The 16,930-nt window shown below is 44.9% G+C and overlaps 1 protein-coding gene across 3 annotated transcripts in view; it reads left to right on the forward strand.

Annotated features, from left to right (window-relative positions):
- Rgl1 (ral guanine nucleotide dissociation stimulator like 1) overlaps window positions 1-16,654 on the forward strand; it is a 255,495-nt gene extending 238,841 nt beyond the window's left edge. For all 3 annotated transcript variants that reach the window (XM_048431067.3, XM_085688121.2, XM_048431068.3), the window contains 4 exons: window positions 3,264-3,450; window positions 7,038-7,292; window positions 10,789-10,903; window positions 14,264-16,654. In XM_048431067.3, coding sequence (XP_048287024.2) covers window positions 3,264-3,450; window positions 7,038-7,292; window positions 10,789-10,903; window positions 14,264-14,451 — 745 coding nt within the window. In that variant the 3' untranslated portion in view covers window positions 14,452-16,654. The remainder of the gene's footprint in view (window positions 1-3,263; window positions 3,451-7,037; window positions 7,293-10,788; window positions 10,904-14,263) is intronic.
- The last annotated feature ends 276 nt before the right edge of the window (window positions 16,655-16,930 follow it).

Below are 16,930 nucleotides of genomic sequence, written 5' to 3' on the forward strand. Positions count from 1 at the left end.
CCACTAAATAGCTTGGCAATCCTTCAGAACCACAGACTCTCCCTTTTAAAAAGCATCCAGTGGTTTTATTTTGAAATCTCAACTCTAGGTCCTAGTTCACTGGGCCCTATGTGATCTACTCCCAGCTCTTCTCTCTTACCACGCTTGCCTTGGTCCACTAAGGTCCACCACATCAACCTGTAAACATACCGGGCAGTTGCCTTTACACTAGCCCTGCCTGTGGCTTGAAATGGTCTTTTTTCCTGGATGTTGGTAAGAGTGGTCATCTCCTAAGAGTGACCTGACAGTGACGTCATGCTCACTCGTGCTGACTTTTTCACAGTTTGGAGTATTACAATAGAAACATTATCCTTCAGGTATGGAAGATGAAGAGGCCTTCTATGGTCAATTGTGTGAGACTTCACTCCTTCTGGATAGAATCCAGAGACCTTAGACTATCTAAGGGACCCACTGCCCTGCTGCTTCAGCACCGTCCCAGCAGCCTGTCCGTCTGTCCTCATCTTCCCCTTTGCACTTCAGCCACCTTCAGACAGTCACTCTCAGTTCCGGGAACTTGTCTCCCAGAGAGCCACCTGCCTCACTTTCTCAAGCCTCTCAGGTGTTTGTAGAAATGTCACCTTGACAGGCTCGTTGATACCAAAACCCTTTCACATTACCTGTCTTTGGTGCCCTCCCTTGATTGCCTTTCATCTTTGTTTTTTGTTTTTTGTTTTTTGTTTTTTGTTTTTTTTTTACTCATCACATTTACCTTCATCTAACATGCTGTAGAGAATTTAAGCACCATCAGGGTAAGCCTTGCTTTTATTTGTTGCTCTGTCCACAGAGTCTAAGCACTGCCACATACACAGATAAGTGAGTACTGGATGTATATAGAAATTTAAATGAGCCAAATGCCAGGGCCCTTATGAGAGCAGTACATGTGTTTATGAACTTTACAACACGATCTAGGAAGCAGTTTCTCTATAGCTCCAGTCACACAGAGCAGGAAACGGAAGTGTGGACAAAGTAGCTCTTGTGTAATGAGAGGACCTGGATGCACACCTAAGATTTGGCTCAGAGTTAAGTTTATAGATGCTTTATCTACAGTGACCTATGAAATGACATCTGGAAGGAAGAGGGAGGAGGGAGAACCAATGGAGGGAAGAAGGGGAATGAAGCACTGTTCCTTAAAGCCCGGGCTTTGACTGGACCAGTTTCTGTAGAAGGAGCTCGAGCACCTCTCTGCTCCGAAAAGCTGGTCTTTAGACTTTAATTCCAGAAAGTCTAAATTTAATTTTAGACTTTAATTCCTCTCATGCATCTCCCTTAGTTCATAAACTTGAGTCTGATCTTTTGATTGACGCTATCTGCGTTGGCCGGGGACAAGCAAGAATATCCCTTAGGAATATTGGCTAGTTTTCCCAGGCCAAGTAGTTCACCTTGACACACCCAACCCCACCAACCATCATGTAGACATCTTGGTTATCTAATGCTTCCTGGATCTGTGGGGTATAATGCTTCCTGGATCTGTGGACTTTTGTGGCTCAGCAGTTCTGGAATCTTCTCAGCCCGTGTCTTCCTACGTACGTTCTCTTTTCCAGTCTCATCGTCTTGCGCCACAGCCGCTCTCACACATGGGCGGGACTTCCTGGTGTTTCCATGGTGTCCTTCAGCCTCCATTTCCTTAGCTTTGCTTCTCAATGCTGATTTCTGAGAATTTCTTTCTAGATCTACTCATGATTTTCTTTTCTTTTCTTTTCTTTTTTTAACTTCTTTATCGAATCTTGGGGTTCACATCATGCACTGCAATTCTGTTCACCCCAGGGGCCCCCATATTCCTCCTTCATCCCTGTTACATCCTGATTTTTCATAATTGTTTTCTTCAACAGTTATTTAACCCTACTGAGTTTTTTTTATTCAAATAACTATACATTTCACTTCTATATGATTTCTTCAAATCCCCTTTTTATTAGAGTGGCCTTGCTCTAAACAGATTTAAATTTTCTTATGTCTTTAATGTTTTAAAATATGCTTATAAAACTTGGCCTTTGGTGGACATGGAAACATTTGTCAAGTGAATGAATGGATGACCGCTTTCGCTCTGACTTCTCCATGTCACAAGTTCCCAGGAGTCGGGGTCTCCTGCCCATTCTGCCTGCTTGTTCTCTGAATATAGAGTGGCTCTTGGTATATATTTTGTAATTCTGTATTGCTAGCTTATCTTTATAAAGGGATTCTCTACAGCTTGGGTATAGTCTTCCTGAAAAATATATTTCATCTATCTGTCCATCTGTCCATCCATCCATTCATCATTCCCAGTGGTGGCCTGAGACTCCTAACATGTAGACCACATAGGTAGCAAATCAGAAACATTATTCCTTCCGTACAAATTCAGGTCAGGACAGATAGGCTTCCCTGTTGTCTCCCGTGTCTGCACAGGATAGTTTTCTAGCCTGTCTCTTCGCTGAGGGTGGAGCGCTTTGAGTGCCTGGCTTTGTTTAGAGGACTGAGTTTTAGCATCATTTTTTCATAATCAGAATCCTCATTTCACAGTACTGTGTATGTGCTAAATCTGCAACAAGTTCACATTTCACACTGTATATATGAATGCAAACATCAAATGGAACCCCATTATTATGTATAATTAAGGTGTGTTATTTTTTAAATGACTATTTTGCCAACATTCATACCTCCCATTTCCCAAAGAGAGCAGCTGCAGAAATAGCTAACCAACTTCTGATTTTCAGTTCTCTTTTTCCTTAAGATCTGTAGGGATTTCCCTTACAGCTTAATGCCACATCAGCTGAAAAGAGGTTTTAGTGTTTCTTACATAGTTATTTTATGGGGAAGGGGTTTGGGTTATTGTAGTTCTCCAGATGACTCAAAGCAGAAGTGTTCTTCCTTGGTTTCTTATCCGGAGCACGCCCACCTCTTCCAGCTGCAGGAAGCTCCAAGTTCATTTTAGGGCAGGAAGCAATAAGGGGCAGGGTGCTGGTATGACCCTGCCACAGTGCTCCATAGACTGCTCAAAGATGCAGGGCCAGTGGCATGGAAAGGCTGTATCATTAAACAACCTATGTGCTGTTTGGGACTGGACATAATTTCCTAGGACAAGATAGTCAGTGCTATTTGTTAGAAATATTATAGATTTAAAAAAAAAAAACACGTACAACAGAACATACAAGATTGAAAAACCTTAAGGGCTTAATCGGCACATATCATTTGCCCAGCCGTGCGTTCTAGGTTTGTAACAGCCAACATGTTTGGCATTCTGTTCTCTGCAGACTGTTTCTGGGGTCTGACATCATCACTGGGAGCACTCCCACCAAAGAGCAGCCCAAGTCCACGGCCAGCGGGAGCTCTGGTGAGAGCATGGACTCAGTCAGCGTGTCATCCTGTGAGTCGAACCATTCAGAGGCTGAGGAGGGTTCCGTCACACCCATGGACACACCAGATGAACCTCAAAAGAAGGTACATGCTAACCCTTTCCATAATTCTCATTCCTCTTGCAGCCCCCAGCATGCAGTTTGACACATGAGGAATGTCTTGTTTCAGAGTTTCTAGTAGGTGTCTGAGACAGCCCCTTCTGGGGACCCATTCCTCAGAGACGTAGTTGCAAAGTGCTAAGGAGATTGATTGGCTTATTCATTTGTGCCTTGAAACATTTTTATGCTGAAATGCACCAAAGGATTATGGCCCCTAAAATAAGTATGCTTTAGTCCAGAGAGTCAGGACTGCTTGAGAAGGAACAGAGCGGCAGAAATGGAGATGTGCCAGCGTCTTGGTGTCACACGCTGCCTTTGCCGCACTTGCACCACACCCACGTCACATAGGAAAAGCACTTTCAAACTCAGTGACTTAGAGCAACTACCATGTTTCTAGGGGGGCTAGCTGCTTTGGGTCAGCCTTGGCCTTACACCACAGTTTTTAACCCAAGTCTGCTCACTTACCTGTCATTCATTTGAAGTAATGGACTTTCCAGAAGACTCTCTTAGCATGCTGAAATGTATGCAGAAGAGGGGAAGAAGCTCCACCCTGTAAACACACCCAGAGAGCCTTTCCTTAGTCGTACTGACCACTGCTGAAAGCACTCACATTAAAATAAATAACTGAAGCAGGGAGATGTGACCCGACTTCAGTGGGAGGAACCGTGAAACAAATTCCCAGGGCAAAGGTCACAGTTTGCAGCAGGGTGAAGAGTTGATAAAGGTGATATTGTCTACCACAGTGGAAATAAATGGGGACCCTCATCCAGTCCCTTTCTCACGGCTGCACAAATGAGTAAGAGAAAATATCTGTACTTCTACAGTAAGATGGGAGACAGGGGACAGGAGGCCGCTTGGAAGCTCCCAGGTCAGCTGGCCTGCTGTGTGTACAGAATGGTGAACAGCCTGCCCCAGACAAGGCAGAAGACAAGAACAGATACCTGAGGTTGTCCTTGCGCATCTGCTATGTGCCCTGGCACACACACACCTGCACACACACATCTATACACAGATATGTATCTCTTTTTCTCTCACACAGATTTTTTTTAAAAAATCTAGAATGAGGCCGTACTCATTTTTTGCTTTTTCACAGAGCCCAATGTTTTATGGGTTTTGTAATCTGCTGGTGAATACCATAGGAAAGTGGCCATGGCTGTGGCACTCTCACATCTCTGAGGGGTTTCTGTCTCTGTCTGGGAAGGAAGTGGAATCAGTCTGCTGGAGCATAGGTAGAGTAAGAGCACATTACCCTTAGGGGAGCACGAAGATTAGGCTTAGGATGTAGCATAGGGCTGGATGCATGGCTGGCAGGGACAAAGCCTTGGCTTCCGCCCCAGCAGCACACCTGCACACACACACACACACACACACACACACGGTGTCTTGGAAACCACGCAGATGCTTTTGTTTCCAGAACTCTTCTTTTTTTTGTCAGCCTAGTTTCTTGCATAGGTTATGTTTATATATTTTCAGATGAATCTTTCCCAGAGCCTGGTTTCTTCAGACTTAAAGATGAATGTGTGACATGGGTACATGTAGCTTCTGTGCTGTAAAATCCCTGTATATTACCCAGAAAATTCCACAGCTCTGCACAGCACCTGATTGGGGGATGTCTCTCACACTCCTAACCCAGACCCTGTGATAACTTCCTGTCTAACAGCCCCCACATGGTCTCTCTCCCTCTCCCATGCGACGCTGGTTTCTTTAAAAGTCAAGTGTATTTTGCATTCCTGTCTCTTCATGCCCCTTATCATCACTTATAAACGTTTATTTTCATGCCGCTCCTTACACTGAAATTCTCACCAGGACATGAGCCCGTCAGATACTCTTTCAAGACTCATGGACCCTCACCATCCTTAATGTCTTATCGTCTCTGTTAAATGTTATTAAAATCGTGGAAAGCCCAGGGGGAAATGGAATGTGAAAGTGAAAAAAAATTAACCAGCATTTGGAAAATGGACCTTCTTGGCCAATGCACTTACAGGCAAAATTATGCAATTCAAATTATCCACTCTGAGCAAGTGCTCAAGCTGAGTCACTTGGGAACACAGAAGAAAAAAAAATCCAAACAACAGAACATATAAGTAAATGATATCATGACAATCCCATTGTTGATGCTGCATATCAGAGCTGGCCTTGCAGCTTGCTAGCTGTAGTAGAACTCCCATGTTGTGGAATTGTCTATAACATAGGATGCCATAGGAGGAAGCATCCCCTAAGAAATTAAAGTTCCTACTTTTTTAGAAGCCACATTATCAGAAAACCAACTTTCTTAATCTGTTTCTGTGGAAGGGCAGACACATATGGAAGACATTAGTATTGATTTTCAATGAATCCTAGAATATGTTATAGGATTATATAATTCAACTTAGCCCATTACAAATATTGCACACGTATATACACACACAAGCAAAATTTTCTGTAATAATTGACATTTAAATGGCTCACTTTAATGGTTTTGTGTGGAGAATGCATTCTGGTGAGTTTTAAGCATCTCTTTGTCTGGTAATTAATATTGGGTGTACCTTGAATATTTGGTTACGCAGAGAAGCTCATTAGCTGCAGACACACATTTCTCATGTGGCCTTGACATAGACCGTGGAAATGTATGTTACTGGACCTACCAGCAAATGGAAAAAGTGGCAGAGATGCTCAAAGGCTGTGTGTCTTTCGGGCAAGTGACCGGATTCTTCTGATTCGTGTTCTCATCATCGTTGTGATGCTGTGAGACCTAGGTGAGAAGGAGAGGTGAAAGGTCATTACCAGTCTCAGGGCAGTAGATCAAGGCAACTCACCACTTCGCCTGACTCACCACATTTCCTGCTGCAGCGTGCTGCACTTTGCTGTGTGGACACATGGCAAAGGGGGAGTGGAGCGCTCCTGTCATGGTTGCAATGAGACTGGATGGATGAACCCGTGCACAGTGTTCTCTCTGGGCTTTGTGCTTCTCTAGTCGTAAAAAGGATCAGGTGATCTCTGCTCACACCCTCGTCCCCCTCCCCAGTAGAACTACCTAAACTGTAGTTCTTATCAAGGATCAGATGATCTGTAATTGCACCCCCTCCAGCAAAACTGCATAAACTGTAGTCCTTATCTTAGAAGCCCTTAAACATAAAGGCATTTATGTCCTACGACAAAATCTGGTTGTGAAATAGAGCTGGGATGGAATGCTCTCCATGGCCGCATTGATGGTGAGGATCAGCAAGCTCCTGTAGGGAAGGCTTCCTAGTGTCTGTAAACTGACTTACTGCAGCGCATATGGCCTGTATAAGCTGATATCTGCTGCCCTCTCCTGGTTGACTTTCATATAAGCGACTAAAAACAGGAAAGCAAAGACTCACGGTGCCTTTCCCTAGATTCAGTGATTGGATCACACTGAGTCACTGACAGTCACATCAGCCCATGGTCTGTAGGTGTGTGTGAGAGCAGATTCAAGAGACGCGTGAGACACTGAGGACGGTGTAGCTAAAGTTGATCAGTTTCTATATCTACTTCTGTCTTGAAAATGGTGACTCATGCTTGGTCCAGGGTCTAATGGTTCTGTTTCCTTTGGGGATGTGTTAATTCCCGCAGCTCTCTGAGTCCTCCTCTTCATGTTCCTCAATTCATTCCATGGACACGAATTCCTCAGGGATGTCATCCTTAATCAACCCCCTGTCCTCCCCTCCAACCTGCAACAACAACCCGAAAGTGCACAAACGTTCCGTCTCCGTGACATCCATTACCTCCACAGTGCTGCCTCCCGTTTACAACCAGCAGAACGAGGACACCTGCATCATCCGCATCAGTGTAGAAGACAACAATGGCAACATGTACAAGAGCATCATGGTAAGGGCTCGTCCTGTCTGGGAGGGTCTCATGGGAAGAGCCCATGCCTGTGTGTCTGTCAGCTGTGCAGACGGGTACCCTTGAATATGCATGGTATTTATAATACCTGTCTCTGTGTGCACCCAAAACCACCATGAAAAACAGCAGCATCTTTGTGGGCATAGATTGATGGTATGTTTATCTAATGGTGCAGGTGTGTATGGGATATAGTTCTGACATCTTAAGAATTATTTAAGCCTGTTCATCCAGGTTGGTGTCCCATTTCATGGTGGTCGATGTGGTTGAATGTATGACAGCAGCCCAGGGAGGATGCCCCTGCTTGGCATGCCTTCTTGGAACTCTTCCAGCGTTTAGATTGATGAGCAAATTGACATGCCTTTTTAGTAGTGTGGTCCTTGGTGACAGAGCTTTCTCCTTTAGTCGTTTGACTCCAGCCTTGCTCCTAAATAGGATGCTAATGGTGGAAGTAGTTTGGGTCAGCAAGAAGCTACACATAATAGGTGACTAGAACTGGGTTTTATGTGCTTCTTACAAAACCTACATTCAACTAGAGAAATGTCAAAGCTCGTGTTGATGATGGTCGTCTTTTGGAAGACATACAAGGCCGCTCATGGTAATAACCTTGACTGTGTAGGTCTTGTGTTAGATAACTAAATTCCTTAGTTGATAGGGTCTATCAAATACCCAAAAAATGAATGATGAATTCTTTACTGCAGCAAAATCTATAATAAATCCCATTTCCACTTTTGTTGTCATCATTTGCGTCCAAGCTGAGGCCTGGATGTGCCGAAAGTGGTGTGGAGTCGTTGTCTTTTAATATCCCATTAATTTGCTGACCCATTCGTTGAACACAGTAATTACTGAGCATGTGTTGTTGCTAGTTATTGCCCTAGGCAGAGAGAGGGAGAGAGAGGGGGGGAGGGAGGGGAGAGAGAGAGAGAGAGAGAGAGAGAGAGAGAGAGAGAGAGAGAGAGAATACACTAAATGTTCTAACAGAAGTCAGACCAGATTGAAAATGGTCTTGCAGCCTCCGCAGGGGACTTTGTGTTAATTCTACAGGCAATAAGGTCTCCCTGGAGGGATCGTGTTAAGAAACCATCAGATTTGTTCACTAGAAGAGTAACTGGCCTTGTGGAAGCCTACTGCTCTGCTTCCACAGAGCAGGTGGGGGTGGGAGGGGCACTGTGAGTGGGAAGCAAGCTAGGAAGCTGCTCCCATCTCTCATGCATGGCATGATAAGGGTTTGAATAACAATCCCGTGGCTAGAGATGATATGGGAGGCATCTTATGAGGTATTATTGTAAGAGCCATTCATTCTGTTATCAGCCTTTTGGTAGCTGTTGTGGAGGGTACAGAAGAGGGAGGATTCCTAAGGAAGAGGGAGAACTTGGGGCCATCTGTCAGCCTGGTGGCCTGTGACTCCATCCAGTGAGATAGGAACTGCTAGAGGAGAAGGTTTCAGGGTCTATAAATTGGGGCATCCAGATGACACCGTTTAAGAGATTGTCAGAAACACAGGGATGCAGGACCAGTATTGGAGTCCAGTAGCACATACCTTTCAGCCCCGTGGGGTGGAAATGAGTGTAGGATGAGACCCAGTTCAACTAGCGGAAGGGAGTAACTAACAAAATGCACTAGAGAAACAGCCCCCCTGGGAGCCCAGGCCACCCACACAGCCACAGTGCCTCGGAATTACAGTACAGTTACACTGTGTGCCCTGCCCATGGCTGTGTGCTCTGTTAGTCAGGGGAAAACAGTACATCCAGGAGACATCTTAGATCAAATGTGATGTCCTGGTGTCGGGGAGGCAGTAAACAGAGGAATCTCCAGGGTATTCCTACCTTGGCATAGGGCCTGGATTCGGGAGCACAGCCCCCTTTGCTGTCCCTTCCTGGGTTCCTTATGTTTTCCAGGATGAAACCTGGAGCCCTCTCCACTGGTAATACTAATTGTAACAATTAGGTCTCTCTAGTTTTTGTCGAACAAAGTAATAAATGCCCAAGGAAAGCCCTTGGTCCTGCCCTTGTTTTGTAACCTGACTTTCTCCCTAAATAGATTTCTAAACCGACATCTACCGCTTTTACCTAGCATTTATCCCACAAATGTCCTTCCTCCTTTAGCTTACACTACTGATCTACTGTTTGGTGATAATTTCCTTTATATTATTAAAAATATATATTTTCCTCCCTTAAAATTTTGTGTGTACCAATTCTTTCTTGTAAGTATATAAGCCAAGTGTTTTGTAATAGGCAAATCAACACGGCCCTTATTGCTGTTTACTGAATCACAAATGTCAGCTGCTGCCTGGGTCACAGGGAGGCACTTAGGCCCTGGAGGAAATCAGATATGTGTGTGCACGCATGTATGTGCATGCACACACGCACATGTGTGCCAAACCCTAGCTAGCAGGTTTTATCACCTCCTGGTGAGAGCAACTTTTCTTTTTAAATATGAATAATCTGGTATTCATTCACTTCTTTAGTGTTTAAAGAAATCACTCAAGATACGGCATGTCGATGGCCTCTTAGATGTCACCGGAGCTCATGTTCACCACCAACTGTGGGCAGAGATAAAGAAAAGAAAAATCAAACCTGGGGAGGAACAGAACCTTTATGCTTTAATTAGGAGCTTATTTTATTGAAATTAAATTATTGAAATTAGGATACAGTTCAAATCTTAGTGTTCAGTTCTTTGAGTTTTAAAATCTCTGTATGTATCTGTCTGTCCAACACCTGAAATCGAATGAAGGCTGTTTCCAGCCACACCAAGATTCCCTATAATACTTCCAATCAGTCCCCTTGAACCCAGTCTTCTAAGGACACGGATGCAGGGTTTTATGTTCTCTTGTACTCAACACGTTTGTGGGATTCTCTCCATTGCTGCAACTTCGTCAGGTCTTCGTCAGGTCTTTAGTGGCTCAGTGGCCAGCAGGTCACCATTTTGTTACACATTCTCCTGTAGTATTAATGAAGATTCTGGTTGATTCAAACTTTAGGATGTTGTGGATGAATCTGCTATGAATATTGTGCACAAGTCCCTTTGTGGACATAGGTTTTCATTTCTTTTAGCAAATTGTTTGCTGGGTCATAGAGTCTCATATGCCGCCCCCACCCCAGTGGGCAGAATTGCAACCATTTCTTTTTGTTGGTTGTCATCTGATGTCATGGTATCAGCTCAACTCATGAAGATCACATTGGCCCAGGACTCATAATGCCTTACATTTTCCATAGTTCCTAAATATTCTTTTATTGGAAACTCTAGTCATGTGGGGTGATAGGCACTGTGTGTTTTCCCCATTTCAGTAGAGGGCTCTTTGACTGCTCAGTTGGAAGTAGTACTAACTAACATTCGGGAGTCCTGACTCTGTCCCATTCTAATGCCACCTACTCCATGCTTGCTAGAGAAGTATGTGCCACACAAGACAGCAAAAGTAAGAGCTCAGAAGCTTAGGAAACATGAGCTAAGCGTGTCACTGATGCCTTCATTGCCTTTGCAGTTGACAAGCCAGGATAAGACTCCTGCTGTGATCCAGAGAGCGATGGTGAAGCACAATCTAGACTCAGACCCAGCCGAGGAATATGAGCTGGTCCAGGTCATCTCGGAGGACAAAGGTGGGCATGGTCTCCTCTGTGTGGCAGGTGACAGCAGTGTGCACATTTTGTTCTCAGCTGCTGACAGCAGAAAGGGCCTAATGTGTTTCAGTTTCTTTTCATTGGAACCTAGTGGCATGAGTGTATGTGTGCATGTGTGCGCATACGTGTGTGTGCCTGGTGTATGCAAAGGGGTGTGTGTATGTAGTGTGTGCACAGGTGTGTGTGTGTGGTGCATGCATAGGTATGTGTGCTATAGTCACGTGTGTGTGTGCGTGTAGTGTGTGCACAGGTATGTGTGGCATATGCATGGGTGTGTGTATATGGTGTATGCACAGCTCTGTGTGTGTATGTGTGTTTGTGATGTATTCACAGCTGTGTATGTGGTGTATGCACAGGTGTGTGTGTGTGTGTGTTATATGTACAGGTGTGTGTGTGTGGTGCATGCACAGGTGTGTATGTGTGTCCCCATCCAAAGCAGTGCAGTGGGTGGTCTGCTCCCACTGAGCCTGGAGCAAGACTGGTGGCCAGCAAGCCCAGGCAATCCCCCATCTCCTCCCCTGACAGGGCGTGGGTACAGGCACACAGCTTTTTATGTGAGTGCTAGATCCACACTCAGATTCTCACGCTTGCACATCAGGAGTTCTCAGAACCCTCCCATACCCCCAGTGGTGTATTTTAACTACACAAGGGTGACCAGCTGCACACCGCCTTATTGTAGAATCCAGTGTCTCCAGCTGCTCCCAACTCTCAGGCCCCAGCTCTTGTTGTTGTTTCTGGGCTTTTCCATAGAATTCCTCTTGCCCGTAGTTTGTGTTTCCCACGAGAAGTGCGGTTTCTTGGGCAGTCTCTGTGTGTCAGGAGTGGGAAGCAGCAGGTAGACACACACTTTATTTAGTAGACACTGTGGTTCTCAGTTCTGCGTGACCCGGAAGGACTCAAGGCAGAATTTCTCACCTGTTTCGCTTCAGCATTTAAGAAAGTTGTGTTGGGGGAGGGATTTTTTTGTTTGCTTTGTTTTAAATTTATGACAGATCTTTGGTAACCGAAGATTGATGAAATGTACCTGTGAGGCCAAGAACTCATTATTTTAAAAAATGTTTCCCAAAAGTCTCTCTGGATAAATAGTGTATCTATCTATTTGCTCATCTGAGTTGGGGGTAGGCATTGGGAGAGAGGTGGGCAGGTGAATAACTTCTCTGTCATGCTACGGAGACCTGCTCAGTCAGAATAAGACTACTCTGAGAACAGAAGTGACAGAACCCATTGTTGGCCGACACTAGCCCTACCTACAGACCCACACTAATGTCTCATCCTAATGTAGGGTGCTGCTCAGCGACAGGGAGCACTCTCCTCCCTGGAAAGAAAGGAGAACCATGTCATTGGGGATGTGGAGAGAACCAGAGCTATTTGGCCAACAGATCTCCAGGGTTCTGTCTTTGGCTTGGGGAAGAGTAGCGAAGGTTCAAACAGTGCCTTCCCCTGACATTAAACACTGTAGTGTCCGAGGCAGTCCTGTCCCAGCTGCCTGCTGGGGGTCTTCTCAGTCAGCTGTCTTTGCCTGAGTCTGTAGGATAAAACTTTCACAATAATAATTTGTGGGGGGAGGGATGCACATGTGTGCAGGTGCATGCAGAGCCAGAAGTCAATGCTGGATATCATTCCATGGGCACTGTTGACTGCTCTCTTACTAGCATGGGGCACACCACGTAGGTTAGGCTGGCTTACCAGCAACCCTCAGGAACCCATTCCCACGTCTCTGCTTTCTCAGTGAGAATTGCTAATATGTGTCCATACCTAGCTTTTAAAGTTTATACACACACTCACACACACATGCACGCACACACATGCATGCATGCACACATGCACACACATACACATACACACACGTCTGTGTATTATGTACATGCAGTATCTGCAGAGGCTGGAAGAGGGAATCTGATTCCTTGGCGTTAGAGTTACAGATGGTTGAGGGTGCTGGGTATTGAACTCAGGTCCTCTAGAAGAGCATCCAGTTTTGTTTTTTTTTTTTTTAACCCTAAGCCATCTCTCCAGCTCCAAATCCAGCTTTTTTTCTTTCTTTTCTTTTTCTTTTATTTTTGTATAGGTTCTGGGAACTTAACTCAGAGCCTTGTCCCTATTAAGCAATTACTTTTCAGGTGGAGCCATCTCTGGACCTTCAGTTATAACACTGAAATGCAGCTGCAGTGAAACCATAAATCCAAAAGTGTCCTGTTGAATTGTAACCTGTGGTCCACAGAGTAGTACAAAAGGAGCCCAGAGGGTCTGAAGATGCAGTGGCCCAAAGAGTGAAACCCAGGCCTAACTGTGCCCACCAGCTGAGTGGTCTCAACAAATGCCTGACTCTTTGTCACTTAATCTGGAAACAAAAGCCCTCTCTGGTCCCTCATACACTGTAGAGCAATTATGAAATAAGTAATATACTGTAGAGAGTTTTGTAGAAATGCTAAGTGCTCTATAGATGGGACTAGTTTTATTGTGGCCCCCAAAATAGGTGAGTGTGAATGAGAAGACTCTTGGGGGTACCAGAGTACATGGAGTGTCAGCAGAGGAGACCCTGACCATCTTGGGCTCACTGTGGGGTCCCAGTGTGAAGAAGTCAACGGAAGCTCACTTGGTGCAGTCTGTAACAGGAAAGCCCTGCCGCTTCCTTCCCTGACCTCGCTGCCATAAATCCCAATATTCCCACATTTGCCCATTTTATTCTGTGCTTTTAAAAACAGAATAAATAACTTTGCTTTGTCACAGTTCTGCTGGTAACCACCCTTGTTTGTAAACTGCAGGTGTTTAGTTGGGCATCATGAAGTTGAATATAGCTTAGAAGTTAGTGGCACACACTGTCTTCTGTGGGTGTTGTTTGGTGTTGAAAGGCAAACTCCAGACAGAGCTCAAAAAGAATAACTAACGAGTTTGATTTGGAATTATGTCAAAAATATTTTCATTTAATCCAAGGAAAGGTGTCTGAAAAACTTCCTTAAGTCTTGTTCATATCAGGACTCCTGCAAACTGTGGAGGCCCATGTGTGTACTCGGATAACCAGGAGGCAGGAGGCTGGCAGGAGTTGGGAAACTCGGGTTCTCATTCCAGCTCTGTGATCCTGGGACCATCTTGGGGGTCCCATGATGGGGCACCCCCATGCTTTCTTCAAGCTTTAACATTCTGTATTTGAACAGTAAGTTCACAGGAGTATTTCTGATGCTTTATTTGCGCTCAGTTTCAGATAGGGGTTAAGTTTTGGGGACCGGTCATAAGGAAGTGTTCACACTGCCAGGCCTTGTATCTAGGCAAGACTGACTTCTGCCAATCAATGATGGGCTGCCCACATAAACTGACCGGCTGCTGTCTCCTTGTCTCCTCTAGAACTGGTGATCCCAGACTCTGCAAATGTCTTTTATGCCATGAACAGCCAAGTGAACTTTGACTTCATTTTACGCAAAAAGAACTCAGTGGAGGAGCAGGTGAAGCTGCGTAGTCGGACCAGCTTGACATTGCCCAGGACAGCTAAGCGGGGCTGTTGGAGTAACAGACATAGCAAGATCACCCTCTGAAAGCGACGCACATCCCTACTCGCCAAAGGCAGAGTGGGGCTAAGAACAGCTGTGGTGACTGCAGCCACCACCCGGCGTTGGGGATGATTGGTGAAGCCAACAGATATTTATTAAGTTCAAATGTGTACAAGGCACTATGTGGGGAGAGTAGAAGTGAATTTGACATTGAAAGGATGAATGATTCACTGATGCTCTTGGACCTGAAAGTGAAATACAAAATGATCCACATTTGAATATATATATCCACATGCGTACACACATCTAGTGTATGTATAAGAGGAACTTTGCAGGATATTTTAGGTTATGAGAAAACCAATTTGCACAATGGCCTGGGAAGTTGAGGTCACTTTTTACAGGGAAATAGAAGGGACTGAGAACCTAGTCTCATACCTTCTAAATAAATAAAATCAGATTTACCATACAGAGTGTTCTTCATGCCAGTATTAGAAGTCCAAGCTCTATTTTTGTAAAGGGGGAGGATTACTTTCTCAGTCACGTGCCATCAAATGAACAACACGAACTGCAGAGGTTGGAGTGGCCACGGCTGCATGAAAGACCACCGTGGGAAGGTTTGGATGAGTCAGTGGTCTCTGCCCTCTGCCTGCATTTGCCAGAGCTTCAGAGGCCTGCGTGCCTTGCTGGTCCCCATCATAATGCCTCTGGAGTCAACACAAGCTTGTTTCAATTTCTGGAAACCCTGTTATTTGTGTCCTCTCCTAAAGAACTTGCCACAATCACTACTGCACAAGTAGCCGTGGTCTTCCACAACCTATCAGCCAGAGAAGGAAGTGCAGGAGGATGGTGACTCGTCTGGACTCTCCTGTCTTGGAGTGCCGTAACTTCATTGCCTTTCTGATTGCCTTTTGCATGTAAAAGTGTCCATCTGGAGTCTTTTGCCATTTGGAGCCTTGTACCTCTATCTTATGTGCAATTTGTTCCTCAGGTGTAGACATTTCTACTGAGATTGACTACATTTGATCATTTCAAGCCTGTGAAAGATTTCGGAGCAGCCACCTCCCGTAATAACCCCTCAGAAAGTGTGCTCTGCTCATAACAGGGTCTAGTTTCCTTCTTTACTTTCGTAGCATCCCTTTGCCCAGCCACAGGGAAAGTAGGGGTGGTGTGCACTGTGTCAGCTCTTTCTCAGAGGTGCATCCTTCTAGATGGAAACAGTGACAGTCTTCCCTTCCCACCCCACACCTGCTCTTAGCGTTAGTGTCAAGTGGCATTTTTGTCTATAGCAACACCATCATGCTTTTGCTTCTGATCTGAGCTATGCTGGGGTTTGAATGAAAAAGCCATATGTGATCAGTTGACATGTATAAGAAGCACTTTCAGACTGTTGTCCCCCTTTTTTAAAAAAAAATAATTCCCCAAATATCAGTTTTTATTAAAAAATAAATAAATAAAGAGAATGAACCTAGGATATGATATCCGGATTGTAACAGGGAACATTTTTTTTTTCCTAACAGTGTATTATATAAAGCTCCAAAAGGTTGTGTGGGTTTGTGTTATTTAAGTAGCCATATGAATTCAACAACACCAGGAAACATCAGGAGAAACCCAGAGATTTATGGCAATGGACCAAAAAGAGCCAAGAAGTCATCAGATTCCCTTGATATTTGCGGGAGACTGGACCAGACTGTGGAGACCGGCTAGGTGTCAACTATTTGGAAAGCACTTTCCTTTGTTGTTGTTGTTGGTGGTGGTGGTGGTGAGCCTTGTTTGGTTGGTGCTTCTGTGCATGGAGGGGAGATGGCAAGGATCACAGCCATCATAAAGACTGAAGCAAACCTAGCCTCAGCCTGGTTTTCTCAGTGTCAAGGTCAAAAAATAAATGTAGAGCTGTTGGCCTGGTTTAGGGTGTGGCTCCCAAGACATACGTGTTATGCCCCGTGTGCTCACCCTGTGTAATTATACTGTATATGTAGAGACTAGATTTATATTCTGCAATGTAAAATATATATATATTTACCTTTTTTAAAAAAGACAATGGAAACCCCAAGTGGATAAAACATGGCCTCATTTATTTAATGCCACTTTAGTTGTTTTAACTTTGCTTCTGGGTGAACAGCTGGATGTTGTTTCCAGCTGCTCGCACGCTTGTCTTTCTGCATCTCCAGCATCTGTTTACCTTTTGGTTAAACTAATAAACTGGTTTGGGACTTGGTTGGCATGTGCTGCCAGACCCGAAGGGCTTGTATTTGGAGTGTTGTTAATTAGGTGGGTCCTGGGCTCCTGGCTTGCCAGCATTGGTTCAGGGGCCTTCTTGGAACCAACTAGACAGAACAGAGGCACAGCGAGTGGCAGTGGCTGTCTCTACTGTCAAGGGCTGTCAGCTGAGAGGGAAGAGCAATGGTCAGTGGTGCTGCTTTGCCCCATTGCTTTTCTCAGGAGCCATGCCGTGGGGCTGCCCTTTAAAGCTGTGAACCTGGGGTGAGGATTTAAGGGAGGCCTTGCTATCTCACCTAGAGCCTTT

Source organism: Myodes glareolus, chromosome 5, assembly GCF_982192425.1.
Source record: "Myodes glareolus chromosome 5, mMyoGla1.1, whole genome shotgun sequence".
Classification (NCBI taxonomy): domain Eukaryota; kingdom Metazoa; phylum Chordata; class Mammalia; order Rodentia; family Cricetidae; genus Myodes; species Myodes glareolus.